This window comes from Otolemur garnettii, unplaced genomic scaffold (assembly GCF_000181295.1).
Source record: "Otolemur garnettii isolate 467f Iridium unplaced genomic scaffold, OtoGar3 scaffold00029, whole genome shotgun sequence".
Taxonomy (NCBI): Eukaryota; Metazoa; Chordata; class Mammalia; order Primates; family Galagidae; genus Otolemur; species Otolemur garnettii.
Window position 1 is genome coordinate 3,929,025 of NW_003852424.1, and position 14,764 is coordinate 3,943,788.

At 36.7% G+C, this 14,764-nt stretch overlaps 1 protein-coding gene and 1 pseudogene across 1 annotated transcript in view; both read right to left on the bottom strand.

The window, feature by feature from the left end:
• Positions 1–998: 998 nt before the first annotated feature.
• LOC100954694 lies at positions 999–4,260 on the bottom strand (annotated as a pseudogene).
• Positions 4,261–7,115: 2,855 nt separating this feature from the next.
• The window catches only part of ARRDC4 (arrestin domain containing 4), a 13,054-nt gene continuing 5,405 nt past the window's right edge, over positions 7,116–14,764 (bottom strand). The window contains exons 2-8 of the mRNA XM_003788644.2: positions 14,296–14,362; positions 13,913–14,060; positions 11,850–11,952; positions 10,496–10,752; positions 9,842–10,004; positions 9,015–9,169; positions 7,116–8,632 (exon numbers count right to left, since the gene is read on the bottom strand). Coding sequence (XP_003788692.1) covers positions 8,576–8,632; positions 9,015–9,169; positions 9,842–10,004; positions 10,496–10,752; positions 11,850–11,952; positions 13,913–14,060; positions 14,296–14,362 — 950 coding nt within the window. The 3' untranslated portion in view covers positions 7,116–8,575. The remainder of the gene's footprint in view (positions 8,633–9,014; positions 9,170–9,841; positions 10,005–10,495; positions 10,753–11,849; positions 11,953–13,912; positions 14,061–14,295; positions 14,363–14,764) is intronic.

The following is a 14,764-nucleotide window of genomic DNA, read 5'->3' on the forward strand; positions in this document are numbered from 1 at the left end:
AGGCATGACCATCTCTCACTTAGCAGCTGCCTTGGAGCCTGTGGAGATACTGTTTGTCTTGGAACCAGTCAGGCTGAGGCCGAAGTTCAAAGATCTGCTAGCTCTGGCCAGCCGAGCCTGGAGAAAGGTTAGCAAGTAGGGTGCCTGGCTCACACCACTCAGTCCTCCCCTGGGGAGACTTCCATGTTACGTGCAGCAGCAAGAACATCATTAGAAACCCCCTGTTTGATGTTGATACTGTTTAAAACATCTTCCCATTGGCAGAGGGAATTATTTTTGTTTTGTTTTCTTTTTTTTTTTTGTAAACCAGTAGTTTATTTAAACAACAAGATGCTTGACTTGAAGGGAAAACTATCTGGGATTCATTATTTTTTTTGGAGTAATTTATCCCTACTTAAAGACAGATTGCCCACATGTAACAACTACTAACAAAAAAGTTATAAAATTGTCCTTGATTTTACAATGATAAATGAAAACATTAAAATTCTCCAATTTAACAAAGTATGCAAGGTTTTTCATGTTGTTGTTTTGTTAAAACAGTGAGAGTGAAATAACTTAGTGAAATATAAAGATAAGAGCGGATGAACTTGCCACTAATGGAGAAAGGGGATATTTTCAAGGAACCAATATTTTCCCCCAATCCATTTCCACCTGATGCCAATCAAAACATATTGTTGGCCATTTAGTTAAAAAAATGTAATATGCTGGGTGCGCCTGTGGCTCAAAGGAGTAGGGTGCTGGCCCCATATACCAGAGGTGGTGATTCAAACCTGGCCCTGGTCAAAAACTGTAAAAAAAAAAAAAAAATGCAATATGCTTGGGCACATACATCAGTTACTTTATGTCCAATAAAGGAATAGGGAAGGGGAAATGGAAGAACAGAGAGAACTGTACCGTGGTAGTCAGGATGTGGTGGAACCAAAGTGTAGTTTTCTAACTGAGAATGTAAACCTGCTCTATAAGAACAGCGTTCTGGAGTAAGGTAGCAGGTTCCCTCTTTAGTAGACACCTCCTGTCTGCTGTTGGAACACGTCAATTGTATCTTCATCCTCCATTTCCAACTGTGCAGGCATGTCTGTTTCATTGATTGGCTGCCCATCAATCAAATCAGATTCTGATCTGCCTCACTGACAAACCCTGTCATTTACAATACGCTTCTGTTAGGACTAAGTGGTGTAGGCCTCTTCTTAAATCGCACCGCAGAACCATCCTGTCCCATCACCCTTAATTTGATGTGATCGTTGGTTCTCAGTCTTGACTCCTTCCTTAGGCTTTTCCTCAGCCACGGGAGCATCCGAGTCTTCTCAGCTGCTGCATTACAAAAGAGGTACCCGGTCCGCACCTAACAAGCACACAAGCACCACCACGAGCAGAACTTTTGTTTTATCCTTGACAGCACAATTCTGGAACTGGTTGTTTTAAAAAGGTTTCAAATACAATGAGATTAGTTTTTTTAATAAGACTGCATTTATCAGATGTGATCTTGGAGGAATAGCTGTTGGTGTTTGCAGCGTGCCTGTTTGAGATAGGTTATCTTTTGACATCATGACTAAGGCTTTTTGTTGTGACAGATAAGGTAAAAGTAGGTTTTGGCTGCTACTTCCATGTGTACACATTCACACGCTTCTTAAACTTGCTTTAATTTAGGCAGGAGAAGAAAAATAAAAGTGTTTAGTGTGCTAAGCTGTTTTCCTATAACCCTGGCTCTGCTGGGAGTATTAGAATGGATCTGTAGCAAAGCTTTCAAACAGTGAATCCTCAGCTCAGTTTCTTAGAGGTTCTCACATTCATTTTTTTTTTAATTGAATCATGGCTGTGTACATTAATGCATTTATGGGGTACAATGTGCTGGTTTTATATACAGTGTGAAATACTTTCATCAAACTGGTTAACATAGCCTTCACTGTATTTTCTTAATTATTGTGTTTAGGCATTTATACTCTACACTTAGTAGATTTGACATGTACAATTGTAAAATGCACCGTAGGTTCTTACACCCATCTGAGTTGTGCCCTGAATTTTCCTGGCTCAGTGTCAGGGTTTTGCTCTGGCTTCCTGTATCGCAGTGATTTAGAATGTGTATGAAATACAGAATTTTGTTGAACGCCTCTGCATCCCTTCTGGTTCCCGCCCACTAACATACCAGCTACTAAAAGGAGGGCTTATACTTTGAGGTGTTCTTTTAGTAGTGCGATGAATTGATGTGGATGATATGCCCTCTTTTAACTCCTGGGTGTACTGACAATGCAAATTTTGATGAGCTATCTTGCCCATGGGGTAAAGTTTCCAGCCAAGACACAAAACACGCGTATTTGTGTGCGTGTGGGTACATGCCTTGTGTGCACGCGTGTTTATTTGTGTGTGCTGTGTTTTGAAATGAGCTAATTAACTGTGGTCCATAAACCTTTAAACTTTACTGAATAAATTCAACAAACCAGTTTAGGCAAGTCCACATACTTGCAGTGATAGCTAGTACAACTAAGCTATCATGTATAGAACACTTATCATGTGGACAATTAGATGGATTCCAGCATCTAAAACTAAAAGACAAAATTAAAAAAAAAACATGGAAACCTTCATGTTATGTGAAAGTGAGTTCATATATATAAAGAACATAGTTAATACTTTAGGAGAGTGAGTTGTTATTAATATAACCATTATAGGGCCAGGTGCAGTGGCTCAGGCCTATAATCTGAGCACTTTGGGAGGCCATGTTGGGTGGAGTTTGAGGTCAAGCTCAGGAGTTGGAGACCAGCCTGAGCAAGAATAAGACCCCATCTCTACCAAAAATCGAAAAACTGGCTGAGTGTAGTGCTGCATACCTATAGGCCCAGCTACTTGGGAGGCTGAGGCAAGAGGATTGCTCAAGCCCAATAGATTGAGGTTGCTGTGAAGCTATGATGATGCCATGGCACTTGACCCAGGGAGACAGAGAGTCTGTGTAAAAAAAAAAAATTAAAAATAATATGTATAACCATTATTATTTTGGTCTGTAATATCTTATGTCCTTTAGTCATTAAATAAAGATCCATGGGACTGGGACAGTGGGAAGAAATGACTATTCTACCAGGCCTTTTATTATACTATTATTCCAGTAGCCTTTTTATTTAAGGAATAGAAGAAAAATTTCTACCACCAACTGTCTTCAGCTTACTCATTTAATAACATTTCCCTCACTCCTTTCTACTATACTCTCTGGGAGCAGACTGGTAAGAAGCTGGCAGAAAAGGCCTTCTCTTCCAGCAACTTCCTGTGGAAGTAAGAACCTGTTGTCTGTTTTTTCCTTTTGTAACAGTGCTGACATTCTCCTTAGAGACCCAGGTCTGGAGGTAAAGGGTGGAGAGGAAAGAATAAGAGATAACAGTGTCTGTATGCACACATGTGCGTCTGCATGCAGGTGTATCTGTGTGTGTGTGGACACCATTTTCAAGTATAAGTGAGGCACCCATATCTTACTGTTCCCCCTGGGAGATGCTGTCTAAAGCATGTCTCTTCCTGCCCATGCAAGACATCTTGGTTCCTGGAAAGCTTGGCAGGGAAGAAATCTCCCTGAGTGAACACAGAAATAGTTTCACTGAAGAAACAGTTTCACTGAAGAAACAGTTTGTGGTGAGCTCAGTTATAGTGACATTCTGGAAACAGCACTGGTCAAAGCTTTCCACTTACCCTCCACGTTTATCACTGTGTATTTCTACTGCCTCTTTCTCTCATCACGCACAGATTCGTGTCTAGTTTTTGAGAAAATTTCCTTATATTAGCACATAATGGCTTCTAGAAAATCTGAGCTCTCCTGTCTAGAAAACTTGAATACGATGTCATTAAAAACAAACACATATTTTGTAGTTAAAAAACTTTTCTTGGCTTCTGAGTGGGCTCTCCATCTCATCAGATATTAAGAAGTGGAACTGTAAATGTAGGGAATTAATGAAGAGACAGGAAATAAAGCAGAAAAATCCACAAAATTTAATACACCAACACACAAGGCAAATGTCTTCTTCCTGCATAATTTGTTAAAATTTATCATATTCAGAAGCTGATATGATAAATAACTGAATACAGTTTTCCCCTGTTCTAGAATTTCATCGCAGGGGTACCATACTCATTTGTAATGCAGTATCCTGTCTGCTATCTAAAGGTAAAATATTTCAAGTACTAAGACAAGCTGAAAACGAGCTCCTTAAAGTTTTTGTAAATTTGCACTTACGTACTTTCCACATTGAGTTTTCTCAAACTTGAAACCAAAATATTTACAAGTCTCATGTGCCTATTAGACATTTTCTTTGCAAAGTATAAAATGACATTTTAAGTAGCAGTCAATTGTTTCTTTTAAAACACCTCAATTGAATTATACAAAGGAACAAACTAGTGATGCCCACAAGGCTCGTAGGGGTGTTATGCTGACTGAAAAAAAGCCAATCTCTAAATATAAATACGAGTATGACTCCATGACAAAATTATAGCAATGGAAAAGACATGCAGGGTGTGGAGTGAGCACAGGAAAGAAGGATGGAGGGTACATGACTGCAAAGAGGCAGCCAAAGGGGCTTCTGTGGGGTGATGGGGCAGCTCTGTATCTTGCAATATATAAAACTCCATGAGATAAAACTAAGTGCAAAAACATTTTAAAAAATGAGAACATACAAAAACTGGTGAAATCCAAGTAGGGTCTGCACTCCAGTTAACTATGTTGTCGGAGCCCTGGTTTTGCTAATACAGTGCAATTGTCACTGGGGGAGACAGGGTGATGGGGAGTGTACACAGAGTGTACTATTATTGCAACTTCTGAGTCTGTGATTATTTCAAAATATGAAGGTAAAAAACATAAATCTCTATTGAATAATTCCAGTTATTAACTATACTTAGGAAGCAATTTAGTCAAAGACCGGTGCCCATTCAGAAGGCTGGGCTTTTAGACAAACACTGAGGACTCTTGACTTAGCATATGCTTAGTATCCAGGTCTGCAACTCTTAAGCAGTGTAATTTGAAGCAATGACTGTTTTCATCATTTCTGTTATTAATAAAATTGTAGAGTCAGGATGTTTCAGGGCAAGCAGGACTTCGCAGAGAATGCAGGCCAAGCTCTCAGGTTACACTTCTCTGGGTTTTGCTATCCTCATTTGTAACTTAAGGACTTTGTCCTAGTTTCTTTGTAGCGTCCTGCATAGTTCTACGTTTTATAATCCACCACTTCCCAACTTATATTACAGAACTTTAATGGCGATCTTAGGAATTTGCCTCAGTATTTACTGCATCAGAAAAATGCTTCAATTTAGGTTAATTACCAACGTGGATGCAGAAACAACCTTGTTATTACACCATCTCACGTACTAAAAACAACTGCAGATTCAACCAATTGGATTAATTCTTACTAAGTTGAGGTTTTAATTTTCCAGGAGGGAGGGTCAGAGTACTCTCCTTGAGTTCAGTTACTAGCGCATCTTCCTTGTATTCACTTGAGTACTTACATAGAAAGGGGACGTTTACTTAGGTCAGTATTTGCCAGGATGGGCCCCTTGCCTGCCCACTAGACCTGCCAATCAGTGCTGGGGAGGTTCTGGCAAAGCGGACAATCCAAGTCAGGAGGCGTCATTTAGAGAGAGACCATTACCATTTGGGAATAAATGATAATATGCTCTCTTAACTATCATAGCTGTAGTTTCCCTTATTCATCTCATCTGCTTTTCTTCATCAATGCTAAAAACTGATTACCTTGGGAAACAGTCCTCGATGAAAACAAGCTCAGCACCCCCGAGGGCCAAGCTTGCTTGTGACAGCATACATAAACAAAAAGATTTCAGCAGTGACATTTTGTTTCTGGGTTGATTTCTCAAATCTATAATAATTAAATTATATAGTCTTTCAAAGACAAAAAACAAAACTAGCAACTCAGCGTTAGTGTAATCATTTTATTAAAAAAAGGAACCCATGGGGTTCAAACAAGAGTACAAAATACAATCTTTGTTTTTTTTTCCCCCCTGTGGGTTAAATGGTTACATTTTTAATAATAAAAATAAAAAAAGCTTTCGTAGTCAACTTACCCAAAACATAACCCCCTGGCTATTCAGTTTCTTATTGTGCAAAACAAAAACACAAAAAGTAAAGTTTTGCTCATGGAATGATTTTGTGTGCCAAAAAAACTCACATTTTCAGTTTTAAAATTTCTGCATCAAAAAGGAAATTCTAAGGCCACAGTTTTATTTCTGCAAACTAAATAAGAGCAAGAGGGGCTAAACAAGCAAGTAACAGCAGCTAAATTTTTATCTTCATTCCCAGGTATTCTCTTTTCCAATGTAGAATTTTCTACACTCATTAAACACTATCTTGATTATAAAAAAGTATGCAGTTTCAATCTACTGCTTAAGGTCAGACATACCAATATCAATTCAGTAAGGCAAATCACACCTTTTAGCTACTCTCATAACTACTAGAAAGTTAGCTCTGCTTCAATTTCCCAGGGGCACTTCATGATTTCTCTAATAGAGTTGATAAACCAATCCTAGTGAAAAATTCCATTAAGTAATTGCTTTTCTAATGAAGTCAAATAATTATACTTTTCTGCCATCCATACAGCTTGAGTTTGCATCTTTCACTTTGTTTTGGTATCATGGAGAGGAACAATGTCTTGACAAGTCTTGTAAACTACAACTTAAAAGTCAACAAATGGTTGAAGACAATCCTTTCTAACATAGAAATAAAACTGTTGAAACAGCATTTAACTACACATACCTATTTAAAGACACACTAAAAACAAACCAAAATAAAACACTAAAAACAAAACCGAGAAATAAAGTTTTGTGACAATTTAGCTAACAGCTCTGCCCTGTGATTTAAACAGTAGCTCACAATGACAGAAGAGCATACAGGATGCTTCCACGATTCCCGAGGACAGCGGCACGTCCAGAAGGGCGGAAAGCACACATTTACCTAACGCTGGTAGAAAAATCCCTGACCAAATTACCAACTCATTTTTAAATACAAAATTGAACCTTAGAAGAACTTTTCTAATTGAAAATACTGACTGATTCAAAGATAAAGTAATCATTCTGTTTAATGAAGCATAGTATTCTGTAAGGGAAGCACCAGGGTTTCTAGATCAAACCCTTAGAATATGGAGAAAACCTAAGTACTTGGCTGGTCTAAAACCTAAATCATGGGATTCCCTGGCTCCCTTCTGCTTAGTGTCCAGTAATGTTCTCAGCTCACAAACCAACAGGTGGAAGGAGAAGGAGGTGAAAATGAGACCATGAATATGAGGGGTGACCGGGACAATAAAAACACTGCTCAGATTTTTAGCAGCAACACAATTCTGTTGGTCTGAATATCCTGAGCTTAAATGTAATAAAATATTGCACCAAAACAATAAAAAAGTCACAGTTTAAACAGAATTACTGGAGCACTGGAACAATAATGTAGAATATAATGAATGCCATCAGTGACTTAAGTCTCTTGACAGGAATCAAATTTCTGTTTTTTTTAAAAATGGCATCGCTCCTACCCTCTTTTGATTTTGCATGTATTTTCAAATTCCCTTGTTATACATGAATTTTCTTCCACTTAGTGCCAACCTTCTGGGTATTTCCCTTGGCTGAGATTCAGATTTAGTGACAGGAGAGATTAGACTGCTACTGTACATAGCAGAAACTCCAAAGACTAATCTGACCTAGGGTATTAAAAACATGTCTGATAACCTGACTAGAGGTAGATTTAAGAAAGGCTTTTTTGGGGGGACTGTGTAGTTATAAAGGCATCATGAAGATGCAACATTTTTACCAACCCCTTCTTTCTCTAATGTGCTCTGAGGTAAGTAAGACATGAGAAAAGTAAAACATATATCCGTTAAAGTACTTATTAGGGGTAAAAGGTACAGCCTTCAGTAAAATGTGTTTTCATACTAAAATTCATCTTTCCCCTTTGAAATGACAAGTTTTTCAAGAAGTCATTTCCTAGTTTCATAATACTGTATAGCCAATTTATAAACTAAATTTTAACCTACCATTAAAAGAGTGAAAACCATATGACTTCATTAGGATCTTATATGACCATGATTTCAAGAAAAGATACTTTCAGAGCTTCTGGTCTGAATATGGTAATACAGGAAGAAATCATGAAGACCCTGAAACCTGCGGGTCTTCCTTTGTGTTCAGAGGAGGCCACTTTCCTACTCACGTATACCTCTTTGCTGCTACACTCTCCAAAACCAAGTCTGCTCCCACTGAGTCCACACTGCCTTAAGTTTAGGATCCTTCAAAACACTGGGTAGCTCCCGTGTTTCCCTTCTCTCAGGTCAGCACAGGCCCCCTTTCACTTACTCTATCACCATCAGGACTTCCGTTACATTCTGTGACTTTTTACATCTGCATCCCATTTTTTAAAAGGGATATACAACCATCACATGAACTTGCACAAAGATCCTGTTGGCCCACTAGAAAGTTCTTGTATGCTTTAATTTCTGTTGCCTTCAGTCTTGATGTTCATTCATGTTGTTAAGTGAATCTTCCCTCCCTCTTTCCCAAAAAGGCAGAAGAAAACTAACATTCTGATTTGATGATGAACACAGTGATTTCTGAAGTATGATCAGAGAATGAAGGAAACAGGCTGGGTCTCTTCTATATCACTAGGATGTGGATCAACCTGCAGAAAAGAGCAGATCAAGATTGCTATTGTAATATTCACTAAGACAATCCTAGTATCCAATTATACGACAGTTATAAGCCAAGGTGCCCAGAGCACATTATTAATAAGTCCCAATAGGCCATTTAATCTCTCCACATTCCATGACCATATCAAACATCTTAAAATAAAATCCATGATGCTGTGTACATGATGCCATAGATCACAGGGAAAATACTGGACAATGTGGTAAATGGGTCAGTCATAATCTGTCACCACCGAAAAAACAAATTTATGTTTTCCTTATAAATTATGAGTTAACAACAGACACCTTAATGAACAGACGATAAATGGTTATTTGTAAGCAGAGTGACAGGAGTCTAGTTTCTTGTACTTTGTTTACCTCTGAATACAGAGGTGGAGGCTGGAACCGGAACTCCTGTATGCAGGCAAACATGGGACAGCATGTCTCTTCCTCACAGTGAGGGGGCTGAGGATAGGGAGGAATATGTCGAGAGAACTCTTCCTCTGTTACCACATCTGCATAATTTGGTGGTGCTGAAACAGAAATGAAGTTGGAGTTAAGAAATCCGTGCAAAAATTAATCTCTTCTGAAGTCATACAAAAATAAGAAATTTAGCTAAATTTGAAGATAAAAAATATGGCATTTCTTCCTATAATCAGCGTTTTTGTCCCCATTACAACAAAACATTTAATAGATTTTGTTTTTATTTAATGACTACTGGTATTGATCACATTCTATTTTTCCGAGATGTTTGTTTTATAATTAAGGTAAACATCATTAAAATGACTCTATAGAAAATATATTAATATGTCACAGATTTGACTACTTTTCATTGTCTTATTATTATGAACTGGAATCAGGAGATGTATGTTTTATTCCTGAATCTGCCATCAGCAGCTTTTTGTCCTGGATAAGTTAAAACTTTCAAGGTCCCGTCTAAGAATAATGTCTCTCTTTTTTTTTTTTTTAAGTTAGTCAGGCCCAGGCAAGGTTCGAATCCGCTGCCCCTATTGTATGGGGCTGGCACAGTAACCACTGAGCTATGGCGCCCAGTTTAAGAATAATATTGTACGACGTTTTTGTAATAAGAAGAATAAAAACAGCTGTAGGTAGTTAACATTGAGCACTTCATATCTTTTATGTCCCTATTCTTAGATACTTTCCATGTAAAACTTCATTATGAAAAAAACTTCAAAATAGTTTACCTTCAGGCTGTTCTGGCAAGGTAAGTGTCAGCCAGCTCATATCCATACTGAACTGGCTGGCAACACTGGAGTTTCTGCTGCCAAAACCGTTATATGGAATTGTACCGATCACTAACGGCAGTTCGATCATCAATTTTTTAGCACCAGGAATGTGAATGTATACCTAGTATACAAAATAAGGGAGAAAGGCATAAACAGAAATTAAACCTCATATTAGATAGCATGATTAATTCCTTTTTGATAGAAGGAAATGCTTTTGTTACCTGCTACTATATCTCATTACAATTCTAAACTGTCCTGACCGAACACAATGAAGACTGCACAGCACACGGTGACCCGCTCTACAACAGGGAACTGTGGCCTTAATGTGCTTCACACACACTTCATTGTAAGTCAGCAGCTTATGCAATTATTGTAGAAAATTAAGTATATGTCTTCAATACAACAAGTACCCCTTAATGCACTTCAGTTCTTCGATGTTATCTTATTAAATCCCTTGGGGGGATAGTTTTTTATTAAAAACAAAGGTCAATCTTCACATATTCTACAACTAGTTGATGCGAAGGACTATTTCCCAGGTAACTGCATATATGTGCAGTAACACACCAGTTACTGCTCCATCCTACATTTTAACTTAGAGAGAGCTCTGCTTACAGCTAAGGAATAGTCCACTCTGATAATGCAGCAATCTAGGATGGAGGGAGTAACAGGGGGAATTTTGAGAGTTTTCCCATTCCATGTTTCGGTGCTCCCAGAAGCAATGTGATTTCCTCGCACATTGGCAACCATGTGACGGACGGTCTTTGTTTTTCCACTAGCCAAATACGTCTGGGTTTGGAAAATAGCAGCTTTGGGAACAATCAGACGAGAGGAACAATTCTCTATTTCTGCATAGATTGGAATAGCTTCTCCTAAAATGAAAACAAAAACAGGGAGGATTCAGGGACTTTTCAAAAAGTCCTCACTTTCTGAAAATATAATTATATATTTTCATTATAATTTTAAATATAGCCATCACCAATTAAAGCTAACAGGTTCCAACAATAGTTCAACAAATTGAGAAGCTCTGACAGAAAACATATTGTAAATCTAAGTCAGAGAAAGGAAAATTCACAGCAGGTTGTGGTAGGTGTTATTTTGCAATTATCACATTTAATTATTACATTTTCTAATATAGAATTACATTATCAATTCTAAAGATATGTAAATAATCAGTTATTTATACATTAAGATCCAAAAATAAATGATTCAGCACTATTTTAAGTATAAAGCATCACTAACAAACTCGTTAGTGCCGGACAAATTAAAATGCGCTCAATAGGAGACAAAGCCTTTTCTTTAAAAAAATTGTGTTAGGACACAACTAACTCAAGGGCTAGATCAGGGAGGTTTCGTATTATGTGCATCCACAGGATGCCATTCCACACTGCATTCTTCTCCGATCAGCCAGAACCCTGCAGCAGCACCCAAATCCCCTGCTAGAATTCAGCCCTTTGTAAATGGTAGGTCTAATATCAATTTGGCTATTAAGTTTGTTAATGTTCTACGTTCTAGCCCCATATATTTGTATATCTTAATTCAGCATAGAATCAGAATGTGTAACAGCATTTCTTAATACAACAGTTCTCTTCTGAGCAACACAACTTGGATATTCTTTTGCAACATTAAAATAAGATGCTGGCATTTTCCTACTCCTCTAGTTTTATCTTTGTTACTAAAGTAATAGGATTTAAGTCAGAAATAGCAAGGGTTTTATTGGAATCTGATCATCCATTTAAAAATGTCTAAATACAGGGTGGGCATAAAGTTCACGTCCAATTTAAAATAGTTTAACATAGCAAATTGCACATGACCTTTATGTACACCATGTATATTAAAAGTAAGATTTTATTGTCATGTTCCAATACTATTTGCTTTATATATTACAAAACAGACTATTTAAAATCACTTAAAGTAAGCTAATAAAAAGAATGAATCTTTCATTTAGACTTGCAAACATTTTACTTACCATTACAGTATCCCTTTCTTTCAATTTTGGCACTGAGCGAGACTGGACCAGAAGTAAAAAACCAACAGCCAACCATTTTCTCTTGAGTTTTCAATACAGGGGTCTTGAAAATTTCAAATGAAAAAATGACCTTAATTAAATGACTCTAAAGAACTCATAGAATTCAAAATTATGTCTGTCTTCACAGAATAGTTGTAAAGAAATTACCCACCAAAACACAAATCAGTCTTTCTCAGCATGTGACATATTAGATAAGCCATGTACTGAAACACAGAATGTTAAAACTTATTTCCTTTTTAGGAAAACCAAGGAGAATTTTCAGATTTAAATTAGCATGTCACCATCATATTTTACCCTAAAGTCACTGTATTTCTAGGAAATGATATGCCAATCCTTAAAAAAGCAATTAAAAGCTTCCCTAGAACCTATAAACATGACAGAATTATTTCTTAAGATTTTATGTATAGATCAAGTAAAAGGAGAAATGATATTAAAATCAATAATAAGAATGTTGTATTAATTTTGGCATTTAATAAGTGCAATAAATAAACATCTTTCCCCCTTTACTTTAAAACATATTATCACACACAAAGTCTTTAATTTGGAATGGTTTTGGGGATTTTGTGTTATAGTGCAATGATGCCCACAGTGTTAACAGATCTAAAAAGGTTATAAAATACACCACTTCACTGTGGTATTCTACTCCACAGTATCAAGAGAAATGATCCAAGATTTAAAATGTGTAGTTTACCAATTACACACACCAAAAGCTTCCCATAAAACCCAAAGTTACCTGCAATACTTTTTTTTTTTTTTCTTATTGAAAGAATAAAAAATGCATAGTGTTTGTTTTTGGCAAAAATAAAATTCCTTTAAATAAACTACCACAATGGTCATAAAGAATTTAGAAATTTTTAAGTTCTAAGTAGGTTTTACAAATATAAGACACTTAGCATCACCAATTTTCAAAATTAGTTTTGAGCAGCTATTACAGTCTTAACTATAGCTATAAACCAGGGCAGCTGGGTGCTGGCTATTTTATGATTTTGGCCACAAGAGACCACACAACCACAGTCTATCTGTTATCTTTTCACAATCCCAAGGTGAACATTAAAGTAAATTCTATTTCTTTTTCATGTGAAAATAGGAGTTAAACAACTTTTAACTGCTGGCTTTTTCCTTGTTTTTAAAAACATTGGCTGGAAGAAGAAACCTCCAACACTAAAAATACATCTTTGTCACACCAGTATCATAATGGAAAGTTTAAATTATCTCCGTATTTTTCTATGAAGTAAAAAATCATTCATTCATATTTAAATGAAGAACCATTAGGGTCCTAGTAGCTATCATGAAAGTACAAGGTATAATTTTATATTATTTTGATAATATGGGTTTAGATAAAAGAATCTAGCTCATTAGCTCCCATCTTGCCTATTCTGTTGTTACTTATAGCCTGATCTTTCTTATCAGTCTACAGTATTTCTGGTGATTATTAGAAGTTCAATGCTTTAATGTGGCCAAATCTGTCATAAGGAAATGATAAGTGAAAGGATCTCAGCAGCAGCTGCATGCACTTACTTAATGTTAGAAAATGACATGCAAAATGGAAGGATACATAGCATAATGGCCTGAGCTTCAATAACAGGCTGAGCATGATTAATACTCTTCCATAATTACTGTTCCTCAACCTGCTATTATTGAAGAGTTTAGAATACCACAGTCCTGTGAATGTGGCCGCTCTGGTAAAAGTAACCACTCTCTGTGTGTGCATTATTGTTATTAAGCCTTATTAATGCATTTCAAGCCTGTGTAACTTTTTGGCAAAAGAAGCCCTGAACAGCAGAGACATAATCAATAGTATTAACACACACAATTTGTAATTTGCCCAACCTAGAATCATATATTTGTAGTGAATGCCTATGGGTTATAAAAGTGTATTTTCTAAGCCATCAGAAAGTGACAGGACAGACTACCACTGAACTGGCTAAACAGAGATAACACTATTGAAAGGAAGGAGGCGGGGAAGAAAGGAGGAAGAGAGGAGGAAGAGGAAAAGAACTTACTAATAATGCTGGTGTGTTGACATCAATGTGACTTACAACCTGCAGCTCCCGCTTCACACTCTGGTCAGGGACCTTGGGCCGCTCCAGAACTGCCCTCACACAATACTGGATACTTCCATATTTGCCAGTAAATGAGGAGACCAAAGGTCTGAAATGAACCAAAGATATTAATTTACAAGTTTATTTTTCAGTTAAACAAAAACAAGTAAAGCACACTTTAAATGTTTTAGGTTGTAGGGGAAAAACCGAGGAGGCAGGGTAAGCCTGGTTAGGGCCATTCAGCATAAACAGGTACACGTGAGTTGGCACATACCTGGTACTCAGACACTGGGACAGACATATTACAGGGAAAGATAATCACAAAATTATACAGTTTCACTTACTCAGATGGAAGTTGAAAGCGAAATGGAAATTCATGTTTTCCAGGCTGTAATAAAATGATGCCTTCACCTATAAAAGATATTATATTTTGTTTTAACAAGATTAATATCAAATTGAGAGGTTTTACAATCACAATTTTAAAGAAGTTCTTCCTAGCTACAAAATGCAGTACACTTCCAAAGTTCATTAAACAAATTTAAGAAATTAAATTTGAATTAGTTTGTATTAATACACACACAAAAAAAATTTCATTCTCAAATAGACCAATTATACAAGTAATTACCATAAAGTGCTAACACAGATATATACAGGAACATGTGTATACACAAACATGTGTATACACCTGTTTTATATATATATTAAAAATTCAGTTTTTTACCCTACTCTGTTACACTAACAGAAGGTTCCAATATTAAATTGAACCTAAAATTAATTTACTGAAAGATAGACTTACTTTGGGTATACCACAAA